General features: G+C 37.8%; 1 protein-coding gene across 2 annotated transcripts in view; it reads right to left on the bottom strand.

Annotated features, from left to right (window-relative positions):
• Positions 1 to 1,816: 1,816 nt before the first annotated feature.
• uggt1 (UDP-glucose glycoprotein glucosyltransferase 1) overlaps positions 1,817 to 23,939 on the bottom strand; it is a 116,314-nt gene continuing 94,191 nt past the window's right edge. For both annotated transcript variants that reach the window (XM_052017697.1, XM_052017698.1), the window contains 4 exons: positions 20,783 to 20,897; positions 11,254 to 11,370; positions 6,608 to 6,755; positions 1,817 to 5,637 (listed from right to left, as the gene is read on the bottom strand). In XM_052017697.1, coding sequence (XP_051873657.1) covers positions 5,612 to 5,637; positions 6,608 to 6,755; positions 11,254 to 11,370; positions 20,783 to 20,897 — 406 coding nt within the window. In that variant the 3' untranslated portion in view covers positions 1,817 to 5,611. The remainder of the gene's footprint in view (positions 5,638 to 6,607; positions 6,756 to 11,253; positions 11,371 to 20,782; positions 20,898 to 23,939) is intronic.

The raw sequence follows: 23,939 nt of genomic DNA, 5'->3' as shown, positions 1-23,939 counted from the left end.
ACAGCTAGTAGAGCCGCTGCCTCACAGCGCCAGAGACCCAGATTCAATCCTGACCCTGGGTGCTGCCTGTACAGAGTTTGCACGTTCTCCCTGTGGCTGTCAGGACTTCCTCCAGATGCTCCAGTGTCCTCCCACATGCCAAAGATGTGTGGGTTGGTAGGTTAATTGACTATGGTAGTGGTGGAATTTGGGGGCCAGTGAGAATGAGGGAGGACTTGATGAAACTGAGTGCATTAATGTAGGATTAATATAGATAGGTGGTCAATGGTTAGCACAGACCCAGTGTACCAAAGGGCCTGTTTCTGCACTGTATCCCTCATAGAGTCAATGAGAAAAAAAGAACCTTTAAGGATGCGATCAGCTCTAGAATCCCAACCACCCTCAAGTTTACAGCACGTTCTGCAAATTGATGCAGGAATAAAGAGGTTGCCAGCAGTAACAATGGGGATTGTACTTCTCGTGTTTGTCTGCCACAGCCCAGAAAATTTGAACAATTGAAAATACCCTACACTGGACACACGTACAAGTCCTTATATTTTTATTCCAGTTCACGCAAATTTAAGAAGTCTCCTCCATCACAAAATGTAGTAGCATGTGTAACAGCTACCAAATATGATTATGTATAAAGTTCAGTATAATTCCACAATGAAAATAAAGATGTAAAGCAACTCAAAAAAATGTCTGAAATATGTAAGAAGCACATCGTGTCCTTTTGAAAACCCTGTTTTACTGATCAGTGGATATTGAAATCCCATTGAACAGATAATAGTTTAGAGTCAAAACTCTTACTTTCCAATTTTCTATATTGAAATAGATTTAACTCTTGCTTGTAAAGAAGTATATGTTCATGTATAAATATTAGCCAGGCTATCGGTGAAAGTTTTCCAGATCCTAGTCAGGCAGAGGGGTTCAGCTTGAACTGTCAGTCAAAACATGGAACCTCTGAAATTTCAGCAGTCCTCAATACTGCACTGGGAAGTCAGCCCAGATGTTGTGTTTGCACCTTTGGTTGGAGCTTCAAACTGTAACCATCTGTTGCAGATGGAAGCACTACCACGCTTTGCGTTAATCCTGGAAAGATCTGCCACCAACACACTTCCTTGAAGTACATCAACTTACAACCTTTGGTGAAGCAACCAGTTGTAAAGGTAACGAAAGTCTTGCAAACATGAAAGAAACTGCATCTTTTGTTTGGAATCTTTATTTCAGTTGATATGACAAATTGAAAACATCTCAGGCGGATTTTAAAGAACCCCTGCTGCTATTTTAAGTTAGCTCCAATATCTTGGCCGATATATATCCCTCAATCAATAGGATTAAAATATATTATTTCATCATTGTCAAATTCTTGCTTGTGGGGCCTTATTATGAGCAAATTGACTGTTTAATATTACCACAGTGAGTAAACTGTCAGCAAAGCCTTTTGTGACACCCTGAAGTTGCACTGGTTGTACAGATGAAAACACTTTTTCCCCCTTTTTCATAGAAAGTTTAAACTCAGAGAAACCAGAGTAAATCAAAAGGCAGTATCATCTTCTGCATGATCTTCTGCAGCATCAAAAGCATTATAACTCATTGCTTCCCTTTCAGCAATTGTGATATGGCTGCTGCAAAAGACAGCAGAACTCTATTTGAAATTCCAGGCTGTGCACAATATATTTTACTGCTCTTAAGTAATCAGCTGGAATCTGAGCCAAACGTGCACGTCACAATGTGCTGTACAGAAATCAGATTTTTTGTTATATAGTTACCATTTTGTTAGGAGTGCAGGTTAGTATGTGAGTGATGGAAATAATGAGGCACAAGGAAAAACAAATGGAAAAACATAAGAAAATCCCTTTATAAGCAGAAAAAAAAGTTACAGAGTTACAATAGATTCCGTGAATCAATTAATGCTGGCTGCCCAGGAGGATGCTGTAACACTTGATACACTTTCTCTTCTGACACTGATTTTGTTTTTTAAGCTTCTCTATGGTTTCTGGTAAGTGTGGTACTCATTCCAACTTACTGAAATCTTGTTGACGGGTAATATTTCAAGTACAGGACAATTCAGACCTTGAATATTTCACACACCAAGTCTCAGATTGAACTAGATTTTGATTTCTCTAAAAACTTTTGATTTCAAGTGTTTATCACCCTAATATTTCCGCACACCCAGCAGATTACGTTAAATTCTTTTTACGAAATTCAACTTTTGCCCTCTTGTTCTGCTGTCCATGATAACAGAATTATAATTTGGGTACATCTCAAATAAAATATGCTACATTGCATATTATACAATTTCTTTACCCATGTTGTTCCTATATAGTGGAGTTTCAATGTCTTCTTTCATCCTTATTAGTATATGATGCCTTTTGAACCTTTTCCAATAAACATCACTTAAAAAATGTGGTGATGAATAATAAATAATACTCTATTTCACAAGTTGTTTTAAAAATCACAATTGCAATTTCTTTTACTCTACAACCCTGAATTAACCAAATGATTTCATGGTTTAAAACAAATGTAGAAATTGGTGTATCATTTCATTATTTCAGGTCCTTTGAGAGCTCTACATCAGTGTTGCTATCACAACTCAAGAGACAAGCTCAAAGGACTCTCAGCCAGTAACTAAAAATAAAAACATAGACCTAAAATACTACCAACAAAACTGAATAAGTTGTGTGTTTTTTCAACGTGTCTGGAGATCCGAAGTCTTTTCTTGTTTTAAGACAAAACAAGGCAAAGTTATGAGCTAATCTAGGTGCAAAATAAGTAAAATTTATCAGAAAAAAAAAATCACATGATCTAGGCAGTAAAAGGGATAATCAGTGTAAATCTCCTTCAGATGATACTTAAGCCACTTTGTACTTAAGCAGACTTCTCACTGATGGTGGAAAAGTTGAGAGAGATATATTTAAAGGTCAGCAGTTGGTCTGCAGAGTGGAAAGGACATATGCTACAGTCTTCCATATATTTGGTCCAAACATAGGAACTGTTTTAGATATTTCAGACTAAGGGTGGGATTTTGTACTCTACTGAGAGTTTTTATACCTCCACCTCCGACTGATCAAATTTAAGGAACAAAATCCAATGTTGATGACGTAGAAGAGAAAGAGTTTGATTTGTATTTTTACACATTACAGATAACAGTCTTGCAATCGTACAAAACATTGAAAAGGCTTTTCCAAAACAAAATTTCAGAATAATAAATATACCAAAGTTCACATTTCAGCTGTAGAATCCTGAAAGGGCAACAGCAAAAAAACATGCAGCTTTTAAACATTACTATTTATTAATGAATGGAACATTCTTAAACTTAGAAAACTCTACTTGATAGCACTGGCTGTGACTAGACAGATCCTTCCAAAACAACAGTGGGACCAAAACAACATTAGAGCCACCAGGTCAATTTTTGGTATGTTTCAGGCCACCCATAAGCATTTCAGTCATCCGGACGTTACACACTTCATACTGAATGCGATTTGAAGTATCTTCATTTTTAATAAGCTAAGTAAGACAACCAGTCCCTGTGGACACATGGTTACTGCTAAAATGTGTAACACTACTACTTCAACACTAGCTTCCTTCAGTACAAACAAAGGCTAGCTTTATATTCCGACCTGCACCTATTAAGATCTCTCAGTCATTTCATTTGAGCAACATAGAAATTCAGCTTTGAATAAGAACCACACTTTGCTCCCAGCAATTAAAGGAAAGTACCATCCTTCTGGTGATACCAGTCTTTTCCCCCAGTTTTCATTTGTCTGTATATAGACCCTGTCAGCACATCATTCAGAAGCTAATGCAGGCTAATTTTTGATACATAGTTGTCCATTAATGTGCTATCTTCTCAAAGTTTCAGGCTCTTGTATTCAACCTCCGAGCTGCAAAGTCTCTTCCCTTTTCAGTGTAGGAAAACAATCCCAACAGGCAAAGCAGAGTGCAATTAATATTAAAACAAAAAGAATGATTAATATAAGTGACAGTCAACACCACATTATGTAATTAAGGAATGCTTCACTTAATGACTTCCATCAGGGCAGGTACTGAAAGTTTACAATTCAGCTTCTGTATGCTTTTGCATCAGAAATATCCATGCTTCACTGAAGCACATAATTATGGAAATGCATCTGAAACAATGTCATACCTCGAGGTCATGGTGAATAGTTCATGTTCTATTACTGAAATGGTGTTCAATGAAAGCAAATTTCATACTTTGGCCAAAGCAATGGAAAAAGAGTAAAACTCACTGGCTCAGATTTGTTCACTAGCTTCAGGTGATATTCTCTACAGTGAAACATGAGAAGAATTTCCTTCCATAAAGTGTGCTGCCAAACCAGCAATATTCTACCTTTGGATATATCAGTCTATAACAGTAATGATACAAACAGTTGCTTTCTTGCAATTCTCTCCAAGCATAAATAAAGAATTCTCTCCCCCTAGTTATACTGCAATTAAGTGAGGTGAACAAAAGAAAATCTAGAAAGCACAGAATAGAATGTGTATGCATCATAGGAGCTGTGACTTGTGCCATGAAATGCACTTCAAGTTATTTATGGAGACAATAATTTGGCTGTTGATTATACTGAAAAAATACAACAGTAAATTTGTACATATTGAGAGCTTGCACTGCAAAACTTAGGCTGGAATTGCACTAGTTGAAGGCTTCCAATGTATGCCTGACAGTAGAACAACTTTTGGGTCTGCAAAATATTCTCGATTGTGAGGGGGCAAACAACGAATACTACATTACCAATAAGCTCTGGTGTACAGATATTGTAAAATGTATACATTAGACACCATGTGAGTTTCATTTAACACCTTCCAAAGCAAAACTATTTTCTAGAGTAAGAAAGACTAAACAATGTAAAATACTGATTCCTCAGCCAAACATCCTAATTGCATTATGTTGCCTGGAATACCCAAACACTGACATGTATAACATCACAACTGAAGCATTTGAGTATCATGCTGAAAATATAGCTGACAGGATGGAAAATATTAACTTCAAACAAAAATTCATCTTACTCTGGTGGTCAGTAAATAGAGAGTGACAGATTATATGTATGTGACAAAACAACACATAGGGCAGGTAAGCGAAACAATGTAAGCAGTTGTATTTGTGTGTGAGTGAGAGAGAGAGAGAGAGAGAGAGAGAGAGAGTGTGTGTGTGTGTGTGTGTGTGTGTGTGTGTGTGTGTGTGTGTGTAACATGAGTTTCAGGCCTCATCAACATTGCACTGACTAACTAAGATAACTTGAATTCAGGAATCTGAAAATCAATACCTCAAAAGATTTTGAGATTTTGTTATTGGGAATTTAGATCATCCCTGTGATTCTTGGCTTTCCTATACCCCATTGACAAACATGTGGAAACAGTCAAATTTTGCATGATTTTCTTTGTCCCTGAGGTGAATACCTATACATTTTCCAATGACACTTGCATCCCCATTGCTTTACCTGTCCACAGAACTGAACCCCAATTACAATATACCTTATACTTAAAAAAAACAAAACTAACAGTACATTCTCATTCCAGTCTTGGATCTTTGCCACATTTGAGAAGATTTCATGTAGGAAAAAAAAGAACAACTCCTTGAACAGAGTTAAACCGGTCTCACGTTCACATCTTAAAACTCAGTATGTGGGACATGACCTGCAAATGAAAGAGATGCCATAGGTTAAACCTCACCGACTCAGAAAACTAAAATGCCGACATCTGAGGCAAACTGAATCTAACAGAATGTCATCACATTATCCGTTTCCACAATGACTTTCTTTTATCACTGTTGAAATCCCAACCCAGCCTCTCATCATAACTCATTTCTTGCCAACTCTCCTTGCAACACTGTATTTCTTTTATTTTTATATATTTACAAAGTTTATAGATAATATATATTCCCTAGCAGGACAGGTAATTTATGTTGTTTTGCTGCAGGCAGCCATTAGTAAATGTATTACACTTCTAGATATTTTACAAATGTTCAAACAAGAAATCTAACCATTATATACAAAGGTCATTTTTCACATTTAAAAAAAAACTCATTATTTATTAATGTGAAAAACAAATCACAATACTGAACATTCAGTAAGGAACAAGCACACTTTCATGAGAATTCCTGAGATTAGTATTTTTAATCACAGTTTTTTCTAATGCATTATAATTTGCAGAGAGTACAATTTCCATTAATTCATATGCATTCACCTGCTTTGAACATTCATACTTCAACTGCCTGGTTTCTCAATCATATATGTTGAGATATGCAATAGTAGACTAAAGTGCAGTTAACCAAATGTCAATGAATCTGATTAAATGCTATGAATCCTTGTGATTAGTCTGAAACATATTTTTATGTATCGGGATCTTAACCATAAAACTTGTCTCAAAACCAGTCTGATTCCAGGATATGCCTTCCATTTATTTAATGCTTATTTTAGTGAAAACTATCAAAAATACATTTTGAAACCTACTTAGTCATGAATATCTTGAGCATAAAGCTCACAAACTATTAATGCCGTCATTTTAATGTTCTATCTAGAATGTATGTACTTACTCTAAATATGTTATTCACTAATTTAAGAGAGATTTTAAATATGCTGAAGTGCAATGATGTTACCAGCCTCACCTTCTGTACTGGCATGAGTCAGTCCATTCAATTTCTCCTCTTGCAACAACTTCTGGAACTGTTTAAGCTCTTGATCGTAGTCCTGCCATTCAGGAACAATTCGCATAGCTGCTTCCAATTTGGGCTCTTTAGTCATTGGGTTATTGCACTGGAAATGTCAAATTAAATGTTGGTTATTTGAACTTCACAGGTGGCGATGATCAAGACCCACAAATACAATAAGGATTTTAATATTTGGTTCATGAAACTCAGTCATAGAAAGATGCAGCATGAAAACAACAGGAAAACCCATCGAGTCTGCACTGACCATCAAACACCCTTTTTTTTACACCAATCCTACACTTATCCATTTTATTCTCCCCACATTCCCATCCTCCCTAGATTCTACCACTCACCTGCACACTGAGGGATTTACAGGGTCAGTTAATCTACCACCCTGCATGTTTTTGGGTTGTAGGAGGAAATCAGAGCACCCAGGGGAAATCCACACAGTCACAGAGAAAATGTGTTAACTCCATGTAGACAGCACCTAGGGTCAGGATTGAACCTTGGGTCACAGGAGCTGTGAGGCAGTAGCTTGACTAGTTGCACCACTGTGCTTTCAACTTGTTGAACCTGGTTTAGCAGGGTGGAAACAACATCAAAATGGGTTTGGTTGACAATCTGACACATTATTGCAAACATTTCATTTTTTGGGGTCTCCTCTCGGTAGACAAATACTCATCCAATCTCAGGCTGTAAGCTCCTTTCAATATGATGCTATATTATGTACAAAATTCATGGGATCAGGTGCTGATAAATGAATATACTGTGATTATGGGCGGAGATTTCAACTGCTGTCTAAACCCTTCGATGGATAGATCTGTATCAAATCCTGCACTTCCAAACAAATCTGCTGTCTTTATTAATTCCTTTTTAGTTGAATCCAGAATTTTAGATGTTTGGAGGTTTCTACACCCATATGATAAAGAATTTTCATTCTTTTCTCATGTTTACCATAACTACTCGAGGATTGATTTTTTTTTATTGATGCTAGATTAGCTCCACTTACTATGGACTGTAAATACGACGCAATTGCCATTTCTGATCATGCACCATTGACTTTATCAATTAAATTACCAGATGTATTCTTTGATGTCAGACAATAGTGATTTAACCCTTCTCTATTACAAGACTCAGATTTCGTCCAATTTATTAAAGAACAGATTTCATTTTTCTTTTTAACTAATTTTACTGAAGAAATTTCCAGTGGGATAATATGGCATACTTTTAAAGCATATATCCGTCGTCAAATTATTTCATATTCCGCTGGTTTGAAAAAACGAACTAATAACGAAATACGTATATTAGTTGACAAGATTAAAGAAATCGATAAAAAATATTCTGATACTCCGAATCTGGAGCTTCTTAAAAAGAGAACAGACCTCCAATTACAACATAGTTTATTATTAACATCTTTAATTGAAAATCTACTACTTAAAAACAAAAGTCAATTTTATATACATGGTGACAAATCTGGTAAATTATTGGCCAACCAATTGAAAACTACTTTATCTAAACGTCAGATTAATAAAATTCGTAAACCAGATGGTACCTACAGGATAGATCATGTTAAAAACAAATCCTTTCAAGAATTTTACTCTTCTTTATACCAATCAGAATCCCCTGAGGATCCTACATTAATGTATGAATTTTTAAGAGATCTGAAGATTCCCCAACTATCTTTAAATGAATGTTCTACATTAGATGCTCCCATTTCGGAGGAAGAAACAAAGAAAGTAATACTTTCAATGAACTCGGGTAAAGCACCCGGCCCTGATGGATATACAGCTGAACTTTTTAAATCCTTTTCTGATATTCTTGTTCCCTGGTTAGCCAAAACTTTTAAAGATGCCCTATCAGTGGGTAAACTACCACAATCTTTCTATGAAGCAACTATTTCTTTAATCCTTAAAAGGGATAAAGATCCCACTGATTGTGCATCGTATAGACCTATTTCTTTATTAAATGTAGATTCAAAAATATTTTCCAAAATATTGGCCTTTAGACTGGAAAAGGTTCTCCCACAAATTATCTCTGAAGACCATACAGGATCTATTCAGAATCGTTATTTACATTTTAATATTAGGAGATTAATGAATATTATATATACCCCTTCGTCCCAAATCCCAGAATGTGTTGTTTCACTAGATGCTGAAAAGGCGTTTGACAGAGTCAAATGGGAATATCTATTCACCACACTTCAAAAATTTAATTTTAGCCCTAAATTTATATCTGCGATTAAAATGATTTATTATACACCTATGGCTTCAATCCTTACTAATAATCAAAGATCTCCTTTGTTTAGGCTTTTTTGAGGTACGAGACAAGGTTGCCCGTTAAGGCCTTTATTATTTGATATTGCTTTAGAACCCTTGGCTATTGCACTCCGGGACTCTTCAAGCGTACGTGGCATTACTCGCGGACAGAAGATTCATAAGATATCTCTCTACGCAGATGACCTGTTACTTTATATTTCTAATCTGGATGAGTCTATCCCCGCAGTACTATCACTACTACATCAGTTTAGTGTTTTTTCTGGCTATAGATTAAATCTTAGTAAGAGCGAACTTTTTTCATTGAATGTGCAAACCCCAATCTATAGCCAATTACCTTTTAGATTGGTAACTGACTATTTTATGTATTTAAGTGTTAAAATTACCAAGAAACATAAGGACATGCCTTTAACTGACCATGTGAAACAATTATTTACTAAGGGGTCAACAGATTGGAAAACTATGGATAAAGTAAAAGTTAACGATCTGGATGACGGAATTGATGGCTTTGTGGCCAAGTATGCAGATGATACAAAGATAGGTGGAGGGGAAGGTAGTGTTGAGGAAGCAGGGAGTCTGCCGAAGGAGTTGGACAGGTTGGGAGAAAGGGCAAAGAAGTGGCAGATGGAATACAGCATAGGGAAGTATATGGTCATGCACTTTGGTAGAAGCAATAAAGGTGTAGACCATTTTCTAAATAGAATTCAGAAATCAGAGGTGCAAAGGGATTTGGGCGTCCATGTGCAGGATTCCCTAAAGGTTAGCTTGCAGGTTGAGTCAGTAGTAAGGAAGGCAAATGCAATGTTAGCATTCATTTTGAGAGGACTAGAGTATAAAAGCAAGGATGTAATGCTGAGGCTTTATAAGGCCTTGGTCAGACCACATCTGGAGTATTGTGAGCAGCTTTGGGCCGCATATCTAAGGATGTGCCAATAGATGAATATTCACTACGATACCTGGGAAAAATAAAAAATAAAAACAGATAATGCTGGAAAAATTCAGTCAGGTCAGGCAAACAATCTGTGAAAAGAAACACAGTTAACGTTTCAAGCCTGAGACCCTTCTTGGAACTGAAAAAACAGGTTAATCTTGATAGCAGATAAGGTGGTGCAGGCCAATGGGTGAACAATGGGAATTTTCTCTGATGGGGTGAAAAAAAATGTGACTGCTAAAGGAGCAGTTAAGTCCTTTCGTCTGTGTTTGCGAACAGTCTGCAGGAATGACCCGAAGCTTCCGACTGCATGCATCTTTAATTCACCATCCCACTCCCACTGACTTCTCTGTCTGTGGCCTCCTGCACTGTTACGAGACCCAATGCAAACTCAAGGAATATCCTCAAGGAAAGGGTCCAGAGGAGGTTTACAATAATGATCTTGGGGGTGAAAGGGTTTAAAGTATGAAGAGCGGTTGATGGCGCTGGGGCCTGTACTCGCTGGAGTTTAGAAGGATGAGGGGGGGATCTCATTGAAACTACCAAATATTGAAAGGCCTGGAATGGAGTGGACGTGGAGAGGATGTTTCTAGTAGTGGGAGAGTCTTAGGACCAGAGGGCACAGCCTCAGAATAAAAAAGAAGTCCCTATAGAACAGAGCTGAGAAGGAATTTCTTTATCCAGAGGGTAGTGAATCTGTGGAATTCACTGCCACAGACAGCTGTGGAGGCCAAGTCATTGGGTATGTTTAAAGTGGAGGTTGATAGGTTCTTGATTAGTAAGTGTGTCAAAGGTTACATGGAGAAGGCAGGAGAATGGAGTTGAGAGGGAATAATAAATTAGCCATGATTGAATGGCAGAGCAGACTCGATGGGCTGAGCGGCCTAATCCTGCTCCTATGTCTTATGGTCTAATTACATCTACCCAATGTTAAGGATCTTTTAAAATTAAAAAAAAATCACCAGTTCCCTTAGTCTTTTCTGGTAACTAGGAGTTCTTGAACTGGCATCAGTCTATTAGCCCTTTCTTCAGTATCCTATTTCCTAATATTTGATGGGAACTACAAGAGAATACAGTATTCAGCCGACAAGGTGTGACCTGACCAAGGGCTCATACGAAGAGAATACTTTTTTTGCTTTGTGTTTAGTTTCTCAGACAACGTACCCATGACCCTTTTCACTTCTACAATCGCCTTGTGAACTATGAAGGATTCATTCTCTGTAATTTCTTCTGTTGAAAAGCTGAGAGCATACAACTCGTACATGGTGCATCATGTTACACTTGTCTCAATGAAAAAACACTTGCCAAAAACGAACCCATTTGCCATTATATCTGGATCTGTTATGAAAGAATTCATTCTGATGTTCATTGAGGCAGTAGACATTCTCTAGTGTACCTACCAAATCAATAGTTTTAGCTTTTTTCTTAGATGCTTCATCACACCATGTCTCACACCACAGCCAGTGTTGTGGAAGGGATTTAATAGGCACTTGATGGATCATGTTGTTAGGCAGATCCTGTAAAACAAATTTAACAGAAAAACAAAGTAAGTAATTTTAAGCAGTTTTTGATTATTATGGATTTCTGCACCTTTAAATTAATAAGTGCCATTAATTACTATTACTTTGATTTAACTTTGTTTACATTATAAAAAAAATCTGCTGTTACCCACACAAAAGTTGGACAGTGTGACTGTAAGCACATTAGTCATCACACTAAACCATGCTGTCTTCAGTTAACCATTGTGTTTTCCAATTTAGCAATGTTAAATTTACACAACATTTTTGACAACTGTCTAAAGCCCTTTACAGCCAATGAAATAGTTTCAAAATGCAGTCACTTTTTTTTAAATTTAGGAAATATAGCAGCTAGCAACTAACTTGTGCACATCATATCCACAAACCACAGTACAATGACAAGCAAATAAATTGTTTTATTGACCGATAGATGAATATTCACTACGATACCTGGGAAAAATAAAAATAAAAACAGATAATGCTGGAAAAATTCAGCAGGTCAGGCAGCATCTGTGAAAAGAAACACAGTTAACGTTTCAAGCTTGAGACCCTTCTTTGGAACTGAAAAGCAGGTTAATCTAGATAGCAGATAAGGTGGTACAGGCCAATGGGTGGAACAATGGGAATTTCTCTGATGGGGTGAAAAAATGTGACTGTAAAGGAGCAGTTAAGTCCTTTTGTCCGTGCTTGCGAACAGTCTGCAGGAATGACCCGAAGCTTCTGACTGCATGCATCTTTAATTCACCATCCCACTCCCACTCTGACTTCTCTGTCTGTGGCCTCCTGTACTGTTACGAGACCCAATGCAAACTCAAGGAAAAACAGCTCATCTTTCATCTGGGCACCTTGCAGCCTGCAGGATTCAACACGAATTTTCCAGTTTTAGGTAATTCATTCTTTCTTTCAGTTTGCATCAGGACTGGCCATTTTTGCCTGCCATCCTTCTCCTCGTCTTTCTTTCATTTGGATATTCTGGCCTACTCTGATCTGAAATGTTAACTGTTTCTCTTTCCACAAAGTTTTCTCTGGCCTGCTAAGTTTTTCCACCATTTTCTGTTTTTATTTCAGATTTCCAGTGTCTGTAGATTTTTAAAACTTTTATTTACCTGGGAAAATTTTACTGCTCTTATTCAAAACACTGCCATTGAATCTTTTTTTTACATTTTTCTGAGAGAGCAAATGAGGTTAGTCTCAAGATGGCACCCGATACGTCAAAGCTCCTGAGCCACTGCAATTAGAGTGATGGGTTGGATTCTGTACTCAAGTCTACAATCGACTTGACCCCTTGACTCAGAATGCTACCAACAGGGTCTAGGATTTATACCTTCTTCCATCCAGAACAGGAGGAACTCATGCTCATCATCCCAACCATCTGCCATTGTAACCGTTAATTTCATTTCTCCCATTATGGATAAGATATCTTTATTAGTCACACGTACATCAAAACACACAGTGAAATGCATCTTTGCATCAAGTGTTCTGGGGGCAGCCCACAAGTGTCGCCACGCTTCCGGCGCCAACATAGCATGCCCACAACTTCTTAACCTAATCTTTGGAATGTGGGAGGAAACTGTTGGAATGTGGGAGGAAACTGGAGCACCCGGAGGAAACCCACACAGTCATGGGGAGAATGCACAAACTCCTTCCAGACAGCGGCGAGAATTGAACCCGGGTCGCTGGTGCTGTAATAGCATTACACTACCGTGCCTGCCCAGTGGCAACTGGAAACATATGCAATACTCAAGCTGTGTCTAACAAGTGTTGTGCACAGTTCCACGATAAACTTGCTGCTCTTAAATTCTAAACTTCTGTTAAAATAGGAAATTATCACATATGGCTTCTTAACCACCTTATTTATCTGTCCTGCTTCTTTTAAGGAATTGTGGTCCCTTGTTTGCCTGATCTTACTCTCTATGTACCCTGTCCTTTTACAGGCTCTAGCTTTGGCAGTCTCGCCTTTTTTCCTTTGTAGTAACATGTTAACCCCAAATCCCTTGAATCTCTTTCTTGAATCCCTCCATGGTTGCCACTGAATTACTTTTAAGTAGCTGTTCCAATTCACTTTTGCTAAATCAGTTATCAGTCAATTAAGATTGCCCTTTTGTCACTTTAGAACCTTTACTCATTTTATCTTTAGCTGTTTCCACAACACTGCCAAATCTAAGTGAATCATGATCACCAAAAGAGTTCTGTACTATTCATACCAAATATCCAGCTTCAACCCATACAACTAAGTCCCTATCTTGTAAGACTTGCTATATATTGGTTAAGAGGAATATTTCCAGATTTTGTATTTTTCCCCTCTGTACCTTATGTTGTATCCAAGTTTATAGCAGGGTCATTGAAATCTCCTACTTTTACTGTCCTAATATTTTTACACATCACAAATTTGCTCTATCAACCTTGGACTGTCCATAGTACACTACCAACACCTTGACTGCCCCTTTTCCTTGCTGTAGTTTAATATGTATAGCCTCATTTGATGATCCTAACATATCCTTTCTAACAGATCCTAACATAATTGTCTTTATCCTCCTCTGTCTCAATATAAGCAGGAACATTAAGCTGTTATTACTGCTCCTCTTTATGCTACAGTTTAATGATAGATAAAATATATTCCACATGTTTGTGCTTTGCCTTCTGCTCATCTGCTTTAGTCACAAACCCCATGTATTTAGGTATTAATATTAAGCATGGCCAGATTCCTTTTTTGTCTATTTCCAATTCTGCTCCTCTTCTGAATCTATGCTCAGATCCCCACCCACTGTCAAGTTAACTTAAGCCCTCTCTGACAGCACCAGCAAGCCTGCATGAAAGGATATTGGACCGTGCCTTATTGAGGCACGTACATGCCTCTGTCTGGCCTGTACATACTTTGTTCTATATAGCTTGAAAAGACAATCATTCCAAAAAAAAACTTGATCCAAAGTGATCATAAGATAACTTGAACATTTTCCCCTCGACACAAAAGGTACTCAAAGCCCATACTCAAAGCCCATCAAACAGTCATTCTGGAGTCACAAGGAAATGTTGTAGGAGTTACTAAATTAGACAATGTTAACAGTAAGATTTGTGAATCATCAAATAACAGTGCATAAATCAGAAGTCACACAGGAGGTACCAGGTCCAAAGCATTCACAATAATGTGTGATTTGAAGCTGTCAGCATTAATTTTCTCATGTCCTGACTCAATTTTCACAGCAACCTTAAAAAATGACTGTAAACACTGTTTTGAATGAATGCTCCAGTTGTGAAACATGTCTAAGAAGCATTTGAACTGCAAACTGCCTACTTCATTAAGATTAATCAGTGCTGTATTTGTTAATAACAATTCCTGTAATAATCAACAACTGCAAAGCAGTATTAGCTATTCTCTGTTCAAAGCCCCTTGCAACAATAGCAGAATTCCAAGTATAAATACTGAAATCGTTATCACATTTTTTTTAATATTAAAATTTAGTATATTGTGAATTTAACATCATCTTCAGTTAGCTGGACTTTTGAAAAATTTCTTTCTTTGGGAGAAAGAAAACTAGAACACAGAATTTGTAGCTCTAATGCGGGACCATTAGCATTCACCATCATAATCAATAAAACGGATACAATGGCTAGAATCTGCAAATGAACAGTTAAAACAGTTGAAGCTGCTGTCAATGACTCATTACTCCTCCACAGGATGCACTTTGCAATCAACACTGAAATCAGTCATTTGGTGTCGACTTCAACTTTTTTCTTACATATTGTAATAACCATTGAAAATCATTTATCTTACTTTATGAGGGGCAACTGAAATTTTAAAAGGGATGCTCAGCCATAATTATACCTGAACAAGCTCTCTGGCCCTGAGAAAATAATTTTATATGTGTGGTTTAATTCCCCTGTAATATTTAGAGGTACAGAGTTGTGGAGCAACAGAAATGGACCATTCAGCCCATTATGTCCATGCCAGCATTTTTGCCTTTCTACACTAATCTAATTTTCCCACATTAGTACTGTGTCCTCCTATGCCTTGCCTGTGTAAGTGTTTGTCTCAATGGTTCTTAAACACAGTTAATGTATACAATTCCACCGTGTCCTCTGGTACCGCATTCCACATATCAATTGCTTCCTGTGCAAAGAAACTAGCCTCAGATCCCTTTTAAAATTCCTTCTACTCAGCTTAAACCTCTGCCCTCTTGTTTCTGATACCCCTACTAAGGGAACAAGTTTTTGAATAGCTACTTACCAATGCCTATAATATTATATAGTTCTATCAGATCAGCACTCAGCCTCCTTCGCTCCAAAGAAAACAAACACAGCCTATCCAATCTCTTCACATAACTAAAGTCCTCCAATTCAGGCAACATCCTGGTGAATGTCCTCTGCACTCTTTCCAGCACAAATCACATCCTTCCTATAGTATGGTGAGCAGAACTGCACACAATACTTAGTGTGGCCTAGACAGTATTTTGTAAAGTTGTAACATAACATCCTAACTATCCTATGCCCGACCTATGAAGGCAAGCATGCCATCTGCCTTCTTCACCACCCTTTCAACAAATGGATTTTGAAAAATACAATTTTAGTATATATTATAAATGTTATAATCATCCATCTTCAATCTTAATCTTTTATTCTGTTCTTCATAAAAATGTTTCAATATTACACACATGAAAATATTTTAATTCTTGGTTTGCTTTGTCAGAATTTTCACAATCTGACTGGTTGGTCAGCTAACTTGCTATAGCTATTGCTGGGCCACTGCAGAAGGCACCACATTGCAAAGCAAACTGGGAATGTGGGAATTTATGTCACAAAGCCCAATTAACCTTTGAGAGCAGGTTTCTTGGAGGCATATGACAAATTCCACTGACTGGAAATTCTAGCTCCATGGAAGCCTACATGAAAGACATATCTGTAGCATGTGCCATTATTATGGCATTGAAGTACCAGGGCACCAGGCTTCAAGTGGTTTATGCCACACAATGATATGCTGGGATTCTTACATTGAACTCTCACTAAAACAGTCAAACAACGAATTATCATAAATCCACACATCCTCCAACTCCATAAAATAATAAGAAGATAGAATTGTTGAATTAATGCTACTGTAATCACATAGCCATAACTGAATGGCATCAGTAGGCTCAATCAGTAAATTATTCAATTGTTCATCAGGTTTTACAAGGGTAAGACTTCTGTGTTCCAGGAATTTTACCCTTACCCTTCAATTGAGAAATACTACAATGTTTTTGACAATCAGGCACTTTCTGCTTTTTTACCTAAATGATTTTATTTTTATATGTTGATCATATCATATATCATATGCAGTAAACATGGATGGAAACGATTAATTATAGCTCTGGATTACACAGTTCAGGAAATACAGACGTGTTTTTAACTACATATTTATAGTGCTTCAATGTGAAAATCCATCAAATTATTTGGGCATTTATTTCCCATGTTATCAGATAAATGTGTCTTTGTTAAATAATCCCTCATCTCACTGTGTTGTGCTGTCCTCATCTCACTGGTCTCCTGTAACTTGGATGTGTATCAGACAGTACTCATGCTACTTCTAATCCACAGCTATGCTTGCTATAACATGTCCTGATTATTTCCAAGCAAGCTATGGCCTAAATGCATCAGCATAACATTGGAAAACACAACAGTCAAAATTATGGCATTTATCACCATTGTCACTGTAACAGCAAATTATGGGTCACTGTTCCTTACTACTACTGATACTGAGTAATAAAAATACTTCAGCTACATACAAACAACACATTAGTTCCAGGTTATCATGCAGAACAAGTCATATTTTTGAAGAGGATTGTGGATGTAAATTATCTTTCCAAGACATTCGTATTGTTGGTATCTTTCCACATTATTTTGCACCTTGGCAATGATAAATTGTGGTTAATAGTTCAATTAAAGCTCATAAAACATGATTTAACATTTTTAATGTCCTTGAGTGGTCAGCAGAACACAACAGATTAAAAGTGCAAAATGTTGCTGTGATCAACTATTGCTCAACATGCGATACCTATTTCGGTCACAGACAGAAACACAAGTTTCGTATCACAGATGTGACTCTGTACAAATTTTGGTTGTGAACATGGGCAGGGGGAGTTGGAGGAAAAGCTCAAATTGCAAAATTAGCAAAAGTATAAATCTCATTATGATTTATGGAAATAATTTATGTAAATGAGCTGCCAAATAATATACTGTACCTTTCAAGTGGTTTGCTCTTCCTTTAAAGAGCCTAGTGAAGTGCATGCAATTTTCAACGTTAATAATTTCCTCAAGAGCAATGCAAGGAAAGATCTTAATAAAAAAAAATTAAAAGTACTGTGAACCTAACATGCTGAAGCTTTTATATCTTTAAGCCAGAAAAAATGCATTGGGCTTTTTTTTTACACACATACTTGTGGGTTAATGTAAAAACATTAAACAATGCCTACTGCATTAAAGGTTGTATTATATCACAATGTTACAGTGGGTGAACTGGCATTACTCACTGTAAATTTATAATTAAAAATGGTACAATTTGATACATTTAGGAGAAAAATCCATTTCTCATGACATTTAATTAAAAATAGAATTATTTTTCTCGTCTCTGCTGAGATTGATCGTCTTGGCAGGGCATCATTTACAAGCGTCTCATTATATCTGGGGGAAAACAAAAATCAGGCTTTGCTCCCTAAACTAATTGCTATTCCCAAGTGGAGATTCATATGAGGGCATTGGGCAAGCCTGCGGAGGAACAACTGGGGTCAAATAAAAAGAAAATTGTTTGGCTGAAATACTAAAGCGAGTATGGTAATAAAAACATATTACAGCAAGAGCCAGAGTGCAAGCTTTCTGTTGCTCCTTTGCAGGCTTGACTGATCCAGTTCTTGCTCAATACCCTCTGTCTTCCTAATCTAGTCTCATCACTCTGGGTCTGAATACTCGACACAGAGATTCATAGTTATACAATGTGGCCCTTTCAGATTTTGCTGACGGGACAATTAGGAGAATTGATGCCCTCCCAGCACATCCACTAACAATAATGTAATTCTAGAAAGCCTAGGCTGTTAACTTGAAAGACAAAAGCAAGCACTCTCCTTGGGGACTGTATGAACATGGGAAAATTGCCACAATGGAAAAAATTAAGACCAGAAATATAAATTGAATTGATGGCCAATGGGGATAAATTTGGTGCATTATTGTTTTACAGTGCAGCTACTATCATGATCAGAGGCCTCAGTGGAGGACTGACAGGTTAAAGGATGCAAAAGACACATTAAGCAGAAGAGCCAATTTGTGTTTATGGGGTAAACAGTGAGGCAACAGCACAATTTATTTTTCTTGAATTGGAGCTTGGAAAAGAAAGATGAAAAAGTCAACTGCAAAAATAACAAGGGCCAGCTTTTTTTTTAAAGAGGGCTAAAATGTATGTCCTCAATCTAGTTGCCAATAATGGACCACATTGGCAGCTCCCAACTCGCTTCCATAAATCAGGATGAGATTTGTACTTTTGTGTGGACTGCACCAACACAACTTATTTCCCTTGCATTCATTTCAGAAATATTTTGTATTTGTTCATAGACAATGAAGGAATATGGATCAACATTCTGCAATTGCATCTGCAGTTTTCTATTTTCATTCTGTAATATCTCTCATTTCTACATTGTTGAATGTCTACTAAGCACCTTTTAAATGAACACTATTTATTTTAAACACTGGCCACAGTTCTGTGTAGAGGGCAGGCACGGTAGTGTAGCGGTTAGTGTAAAGCTATTACAGTGCCAGCGACCCGGGTTCAATTCCCGCCGCTGTCTGTAAGGAGTTTGCACGTTCTCCCCGTGTCTGCGTGGGTTTCCTCCGGGTGCTCCGGTTTCCTCCCACATTCCAAGACGTATGGGTTAGGAAGTTGTGGGCATGCTACGTTGGCGCTGGAAGAGTGGCAACACTTGCGGGCTGCCCGCAGAACACTATGCAAAAAGATGCATTTCACCGTGTGTTTCTATGTACACGTGACTAATAAAGATATCTTATCTTATCTAGATTAGGCCATGACAAGAAAAATTGGTTTCTGGAGAGGCATGGTGGCAAGTATTAACCATTCTTTTTAATTACACTATGCTAAACAGTTCCAAATAATGCATTTCTAAGGAGCAAAAATAAAGATTTCTTAGAACAATTATAGGACCTTGATGAGACCACACCTAAAGCACGGAATAAAAAACAGATAGATTCCAGATGAAGGGTCTTGACCAGAAATGCCATTGTCCAGTTCCCTCCACAGATGCTGCCTGACTGCTGCGTTCCTCCAGCAGTTTGCTTTTTGCTCCAGATTCCAGCATCTGCAGTCTGTTTTGTCTCCCCTAAAGTACTGAGTACAGTTTTGGTCTCCTGAACTAAAGAAGGACATACAGTACAAGATAAAGAGGGAGTGCAGCAATGATTCACCACATTGGTACCTGGCAAATACAGAGGGCTCAACACGGTAGATGCAGGGAAGTTGTTCACCTGACTAAAGAGTTTAAAATTAGAATTCATAAGTTCAAGAGGAGAGTTTAAGAGGAAAGGTTGATTGAAAATAGCAGAATTGTTTGGATAATCAAGGATTTAAGTATACCAATTACTTTTCCGAAGGATGAATATGGCTAAATATTCATGTTGGTCTAATGATGATACAGCAAAATCATTGTCTCCACTGATTGCAAACACTGAATTAGCCATGTAGAGTGCTTTCAACAGAGACCAGGTTAGAATTGTTAAGATCTGACTTTTTTGCAAAATATTGCAGAATTCCACATTTTCCAAGTATGGAAGGATGATTGACTTATTAACATAAGATAAACTTGCACTTACTTTGCACCTTTTACAGTACAGATTGTTCCAAACTGCATGCCAAACTTCAGATCTTTAAGGGCAGTTATTGTTGCAATGTTGAAAACACAACAGCCAATTTCCACTGAAGTGCTCCAATAACCGACGTAACAATGAACCAGGGATCAATACAGCAAGTAAAATTTAGTGAGGAAAGGTATGGGAGGAATATTTTTCGGCTTTTGAGGATTGTGATTAGGTGAATTAAAAGGAACAGCGTTTTTGCTGAAGAGCGAAGACTCAGGTATGCTTTTGCACAGGAGAAGACTCCGAGTTTTCAGCTTGCCAGACAGCCTCATGTCAAACTCAATAGATCCCTCAACATCAATCCAAGAGTAAAGTTTTATCTGGATTTTCACAGTTTCAGAAAATGCTGGACATCTTTGAATTCTCTAAAATATTGCTATATTTAGAACCTCAGCTACAAAAATACACACATTCATGTAACTGCCCATGCATAAGCTAAACAGCTAAGTAGATTAGCCTGGAGTACACAACTGATAGGAATATTATCTCCTTCCCACAGTATAGCAATAAAAGCATGCATACAAACCTGGTCAAGATTGGACAAGCTGTTGGGGTCCTGACTGAGACCCTGATACTGTCCTCTGAGTCGATCACCAGCAGCAATCTTTCTGAATTTCTTTAAGTCCACTACATATAAGGCACTAAATAGAGAAGACAATTAAAGTGGTATTAATATATAAGTAACGGCATTGTAGACATGATGACAGCACACCAGGTTAGTGAGTCATTTTATTGTTGCACAATACATATTTATTATGGTCACTGATCAGATTAACTTAAGTTCTTTGGGCCATAATTTGTTGTGGGTCAGAGTCCACTAAGTCAGACTTCCTTTGCACATTTGGGTTTTCAATTTTTTTTTCTGTTGTGCTGTGCGGAAGGGGCAAGCTGATAACACAATAGTAAACAAAACTGCATCTGGGACTAGTCGAACAGGGAAAGAAGGTGAATTCTTAACCAGAAAAATCGAAGGACTATGAAATTAGCAGCGCAAAGATGAAGGTGGCACTATAGAATTTGGTACAGTAAAACAAATAGGGGAAAGAAAGGGATTGGGTTTGAGAGATAGAAATGAAAAAAGAGCAAAAAAAGTTAACATCTCAAACGGTGGCATTGAGGGGCTACATGCAGAAGCTAATTTTTGGTCCCTGATAAGCTTACTGGCATGTCATTAACAGGGTACAGAGGTGGACAAAATTTTACCTAGTTGGGTTATCTATTGTCCAAATGTAGAAAACTCATATCTTTAATGCATTTCAGTGATGAGGCAGACAGCTAAACCAGCACAACTCTGACAGTAACTTATGGATTGCTGCATTTAACCTTGCACCTACCCTTGTTTTAAGTTGCTGCAACACTGGCAGATAAATAACAGTAGACACTATGTGCTTTGATGGCAAATTATCGGAATCATTATTTTAAAGGCAATCTTTATTGTTGGAAATCATGCAATGCTGCTTGTTTACCTTCTTAAAAGGAACCATATCATTTTTTTGTGAACTGTGCATTTTAGGCTACGATTTATTTGCAGACCTTGCTGCTGATGCCAATGTCTTTTTTATTGTTTGTTCATTACTTATTCACATTTGCTAACATTTAGTTTTATTTCATTCCAATTTGGCAAGTACTGCTGGATGATTAAATTTATTTGCTTGTCAGAGATTGAGCACAAAAATCATGTTTCAATCCAGCAACTTAGGGACTTATTTTCTTTAAAACGGTGCAGTAAACCATCAGTGTACTTCAAGTGGACATAAAATGTCAAATGACCACCATTTTGAAGAGGAGCAAGGGAGCTATTCCTGGTATACTGGTCAATATTTATCCCTCAGTTAATATCACTAGAACAGATTATCTGGATGTGACCACAATGGTGTTTGTGGGAGTCTGTTGTGTGTGTAAACTGACTACTGTATTTCCTGCAGTACAGCAGGAGCTCCACTTCATTTCAGCAAGGCGAGTTAGAATATCCTGAAATGTTTACGCTTAATTCTTTAAAAACTATTTATGTTTTCCTTCCTTGAAAACTTATCAAAAATACAGAGACATGTAAAAAAAATGCATTAAGGAATTGGTTGCACACTGGGACATTGACCAGGGTAGGAAGGTAAAAAGCACTGAGGGTTCCTGGAGACTTGTGAGTTGCACAGTTAATGCAGTGCTTTCCTTTGCCACATGGTGGCACCGCAACTCTTTGTAAACGATGCTGCATTTAATATGATGCAATCCTAAACCAGGTCTTTGCATGTAATAAACCCAACATTTCAGCGCAGCAATGAGGAAGTGGCATGTTACTGGAGGCACTGCCTTTCAACTCATTTAATAAATTGAAGCCTAATCTGGTCAGGTGGACAACTGGATCATTAAAAACAATCATAATTTATAAACACATTTATCTAATTTGATATTTGTAGGATCATCAGTGCACAAAAGCAATGAAATTTGGCTACAGAACAAAACTGACCACACTTCAAAGTTGATGTATTGGCTGTGAAATGCTTTGAAATGTCCTCAGGAAATGAACAGTAGCTTGAATAGTATCAATGACATAAGGATGGGGGGTAGTCACTGTAAATAACAACACGCAAATCCAAATAATCCAGTGGCTGATATACTGGTTTGTGGTTAACTGTGAGAGGAAAAATTCACTCTCCTAGCTTTAATCCTACCAAGCTCGGTGTGAAGGAATGTCTGAAGTTTGCTGATTGCCTCCTATGGTTAAGGCAAGTTGACTGAGCACGGGGACTCCTGGGGCCTTTTCAGGTGGTTGTTGGTCACTCTCGGCTTCAAATTTCACGTGGGATGAAAATACTTTGTTGCACTGGGGACGTGAACTCCTTCAGGACGCCACTTGATGGCATTTGGTACCCACCAGTCCATACTTCCCCCTACCCCTGAAACCGAGGCATGTTGTCATATGTTGTCCTGAAGGCTGTGAAGATTGTTGTGAGCCTCTGAGCAGAAAGTGGAGAAGTAAAGCACGGTAGGGATGCTAGGCACCACCAGCAACTTGTGTTCTTTGGCCTGGTACAAGTACAAATTGAGGTTGGAGAGGAAGGGCAGGACCTCAGGGAAGAGTTGGAGGGTCTGCATCTGCCAAGGGTTGTCCAGGTGCATCATTTTCTGTTGGCCCTTTGGGATTAACCAGGCTGCTGAAAACTCGCTCATTGCAGTGAATGCAGGTGCAGGTGGCTAGAGATGGAGGCGCAGCCCACAGTCACAATGGACAGGCCAAAGCTCTTGTTTCAGGGTTCTTTTACATTTTCCATGTTTTTGCATGACCTGTGGAAGCAATCCCCTCTATTACCCAGGATATACATCCATATCCTGGCCTATCAAATTCAGCGAAGAAGCAAAAGAATTTCCAAAAACAGCAACAAAAATTTTAAGTAAATAGGTAAATTTAATCTGTAAGTGAGGAGAACGACCAAACCAAATAAATTCAAATCGCGTTATAGCTGTTGCCAACTCCAGACATGGAAAGCAGTGCTTGCCTTCCCCAGAGAAGGTTGAGAACTTCTTATTTCTTACTGAGCAACACGGTTTTAGGTTTCAAAACTGTGTCAAAAGGCTGTGAATATTGTACTAAAGATGACAGGTGAAATGTTCTCACTAAACATAATTGTACAATGGCAACGTGCCATAATTTTGTTCAAGTGGCACACTTAATGGGATAAGACATG

This window comes from Pristis pectinata, chromosome 6, assembly GCF_009764475.1.
Source record: "Pristis pectinata isolate sPriPec2 chromosome 6, sPriPec2.1.pri, whole genome shotgun sequence".
Classification (NCBI taxonomy): domain Eukaryota; kingdom Metazoa; phylum Chordata; class Chondrichthyes; order Rhinopristiformes; family Pristidae; genus Pristis; species Pristis pectinata.
The sequence above is the reverse complement of the archived record's forward strand: the minus strand, read 5'-3'. Positions and strand labels throughout refer to the sequence as shown.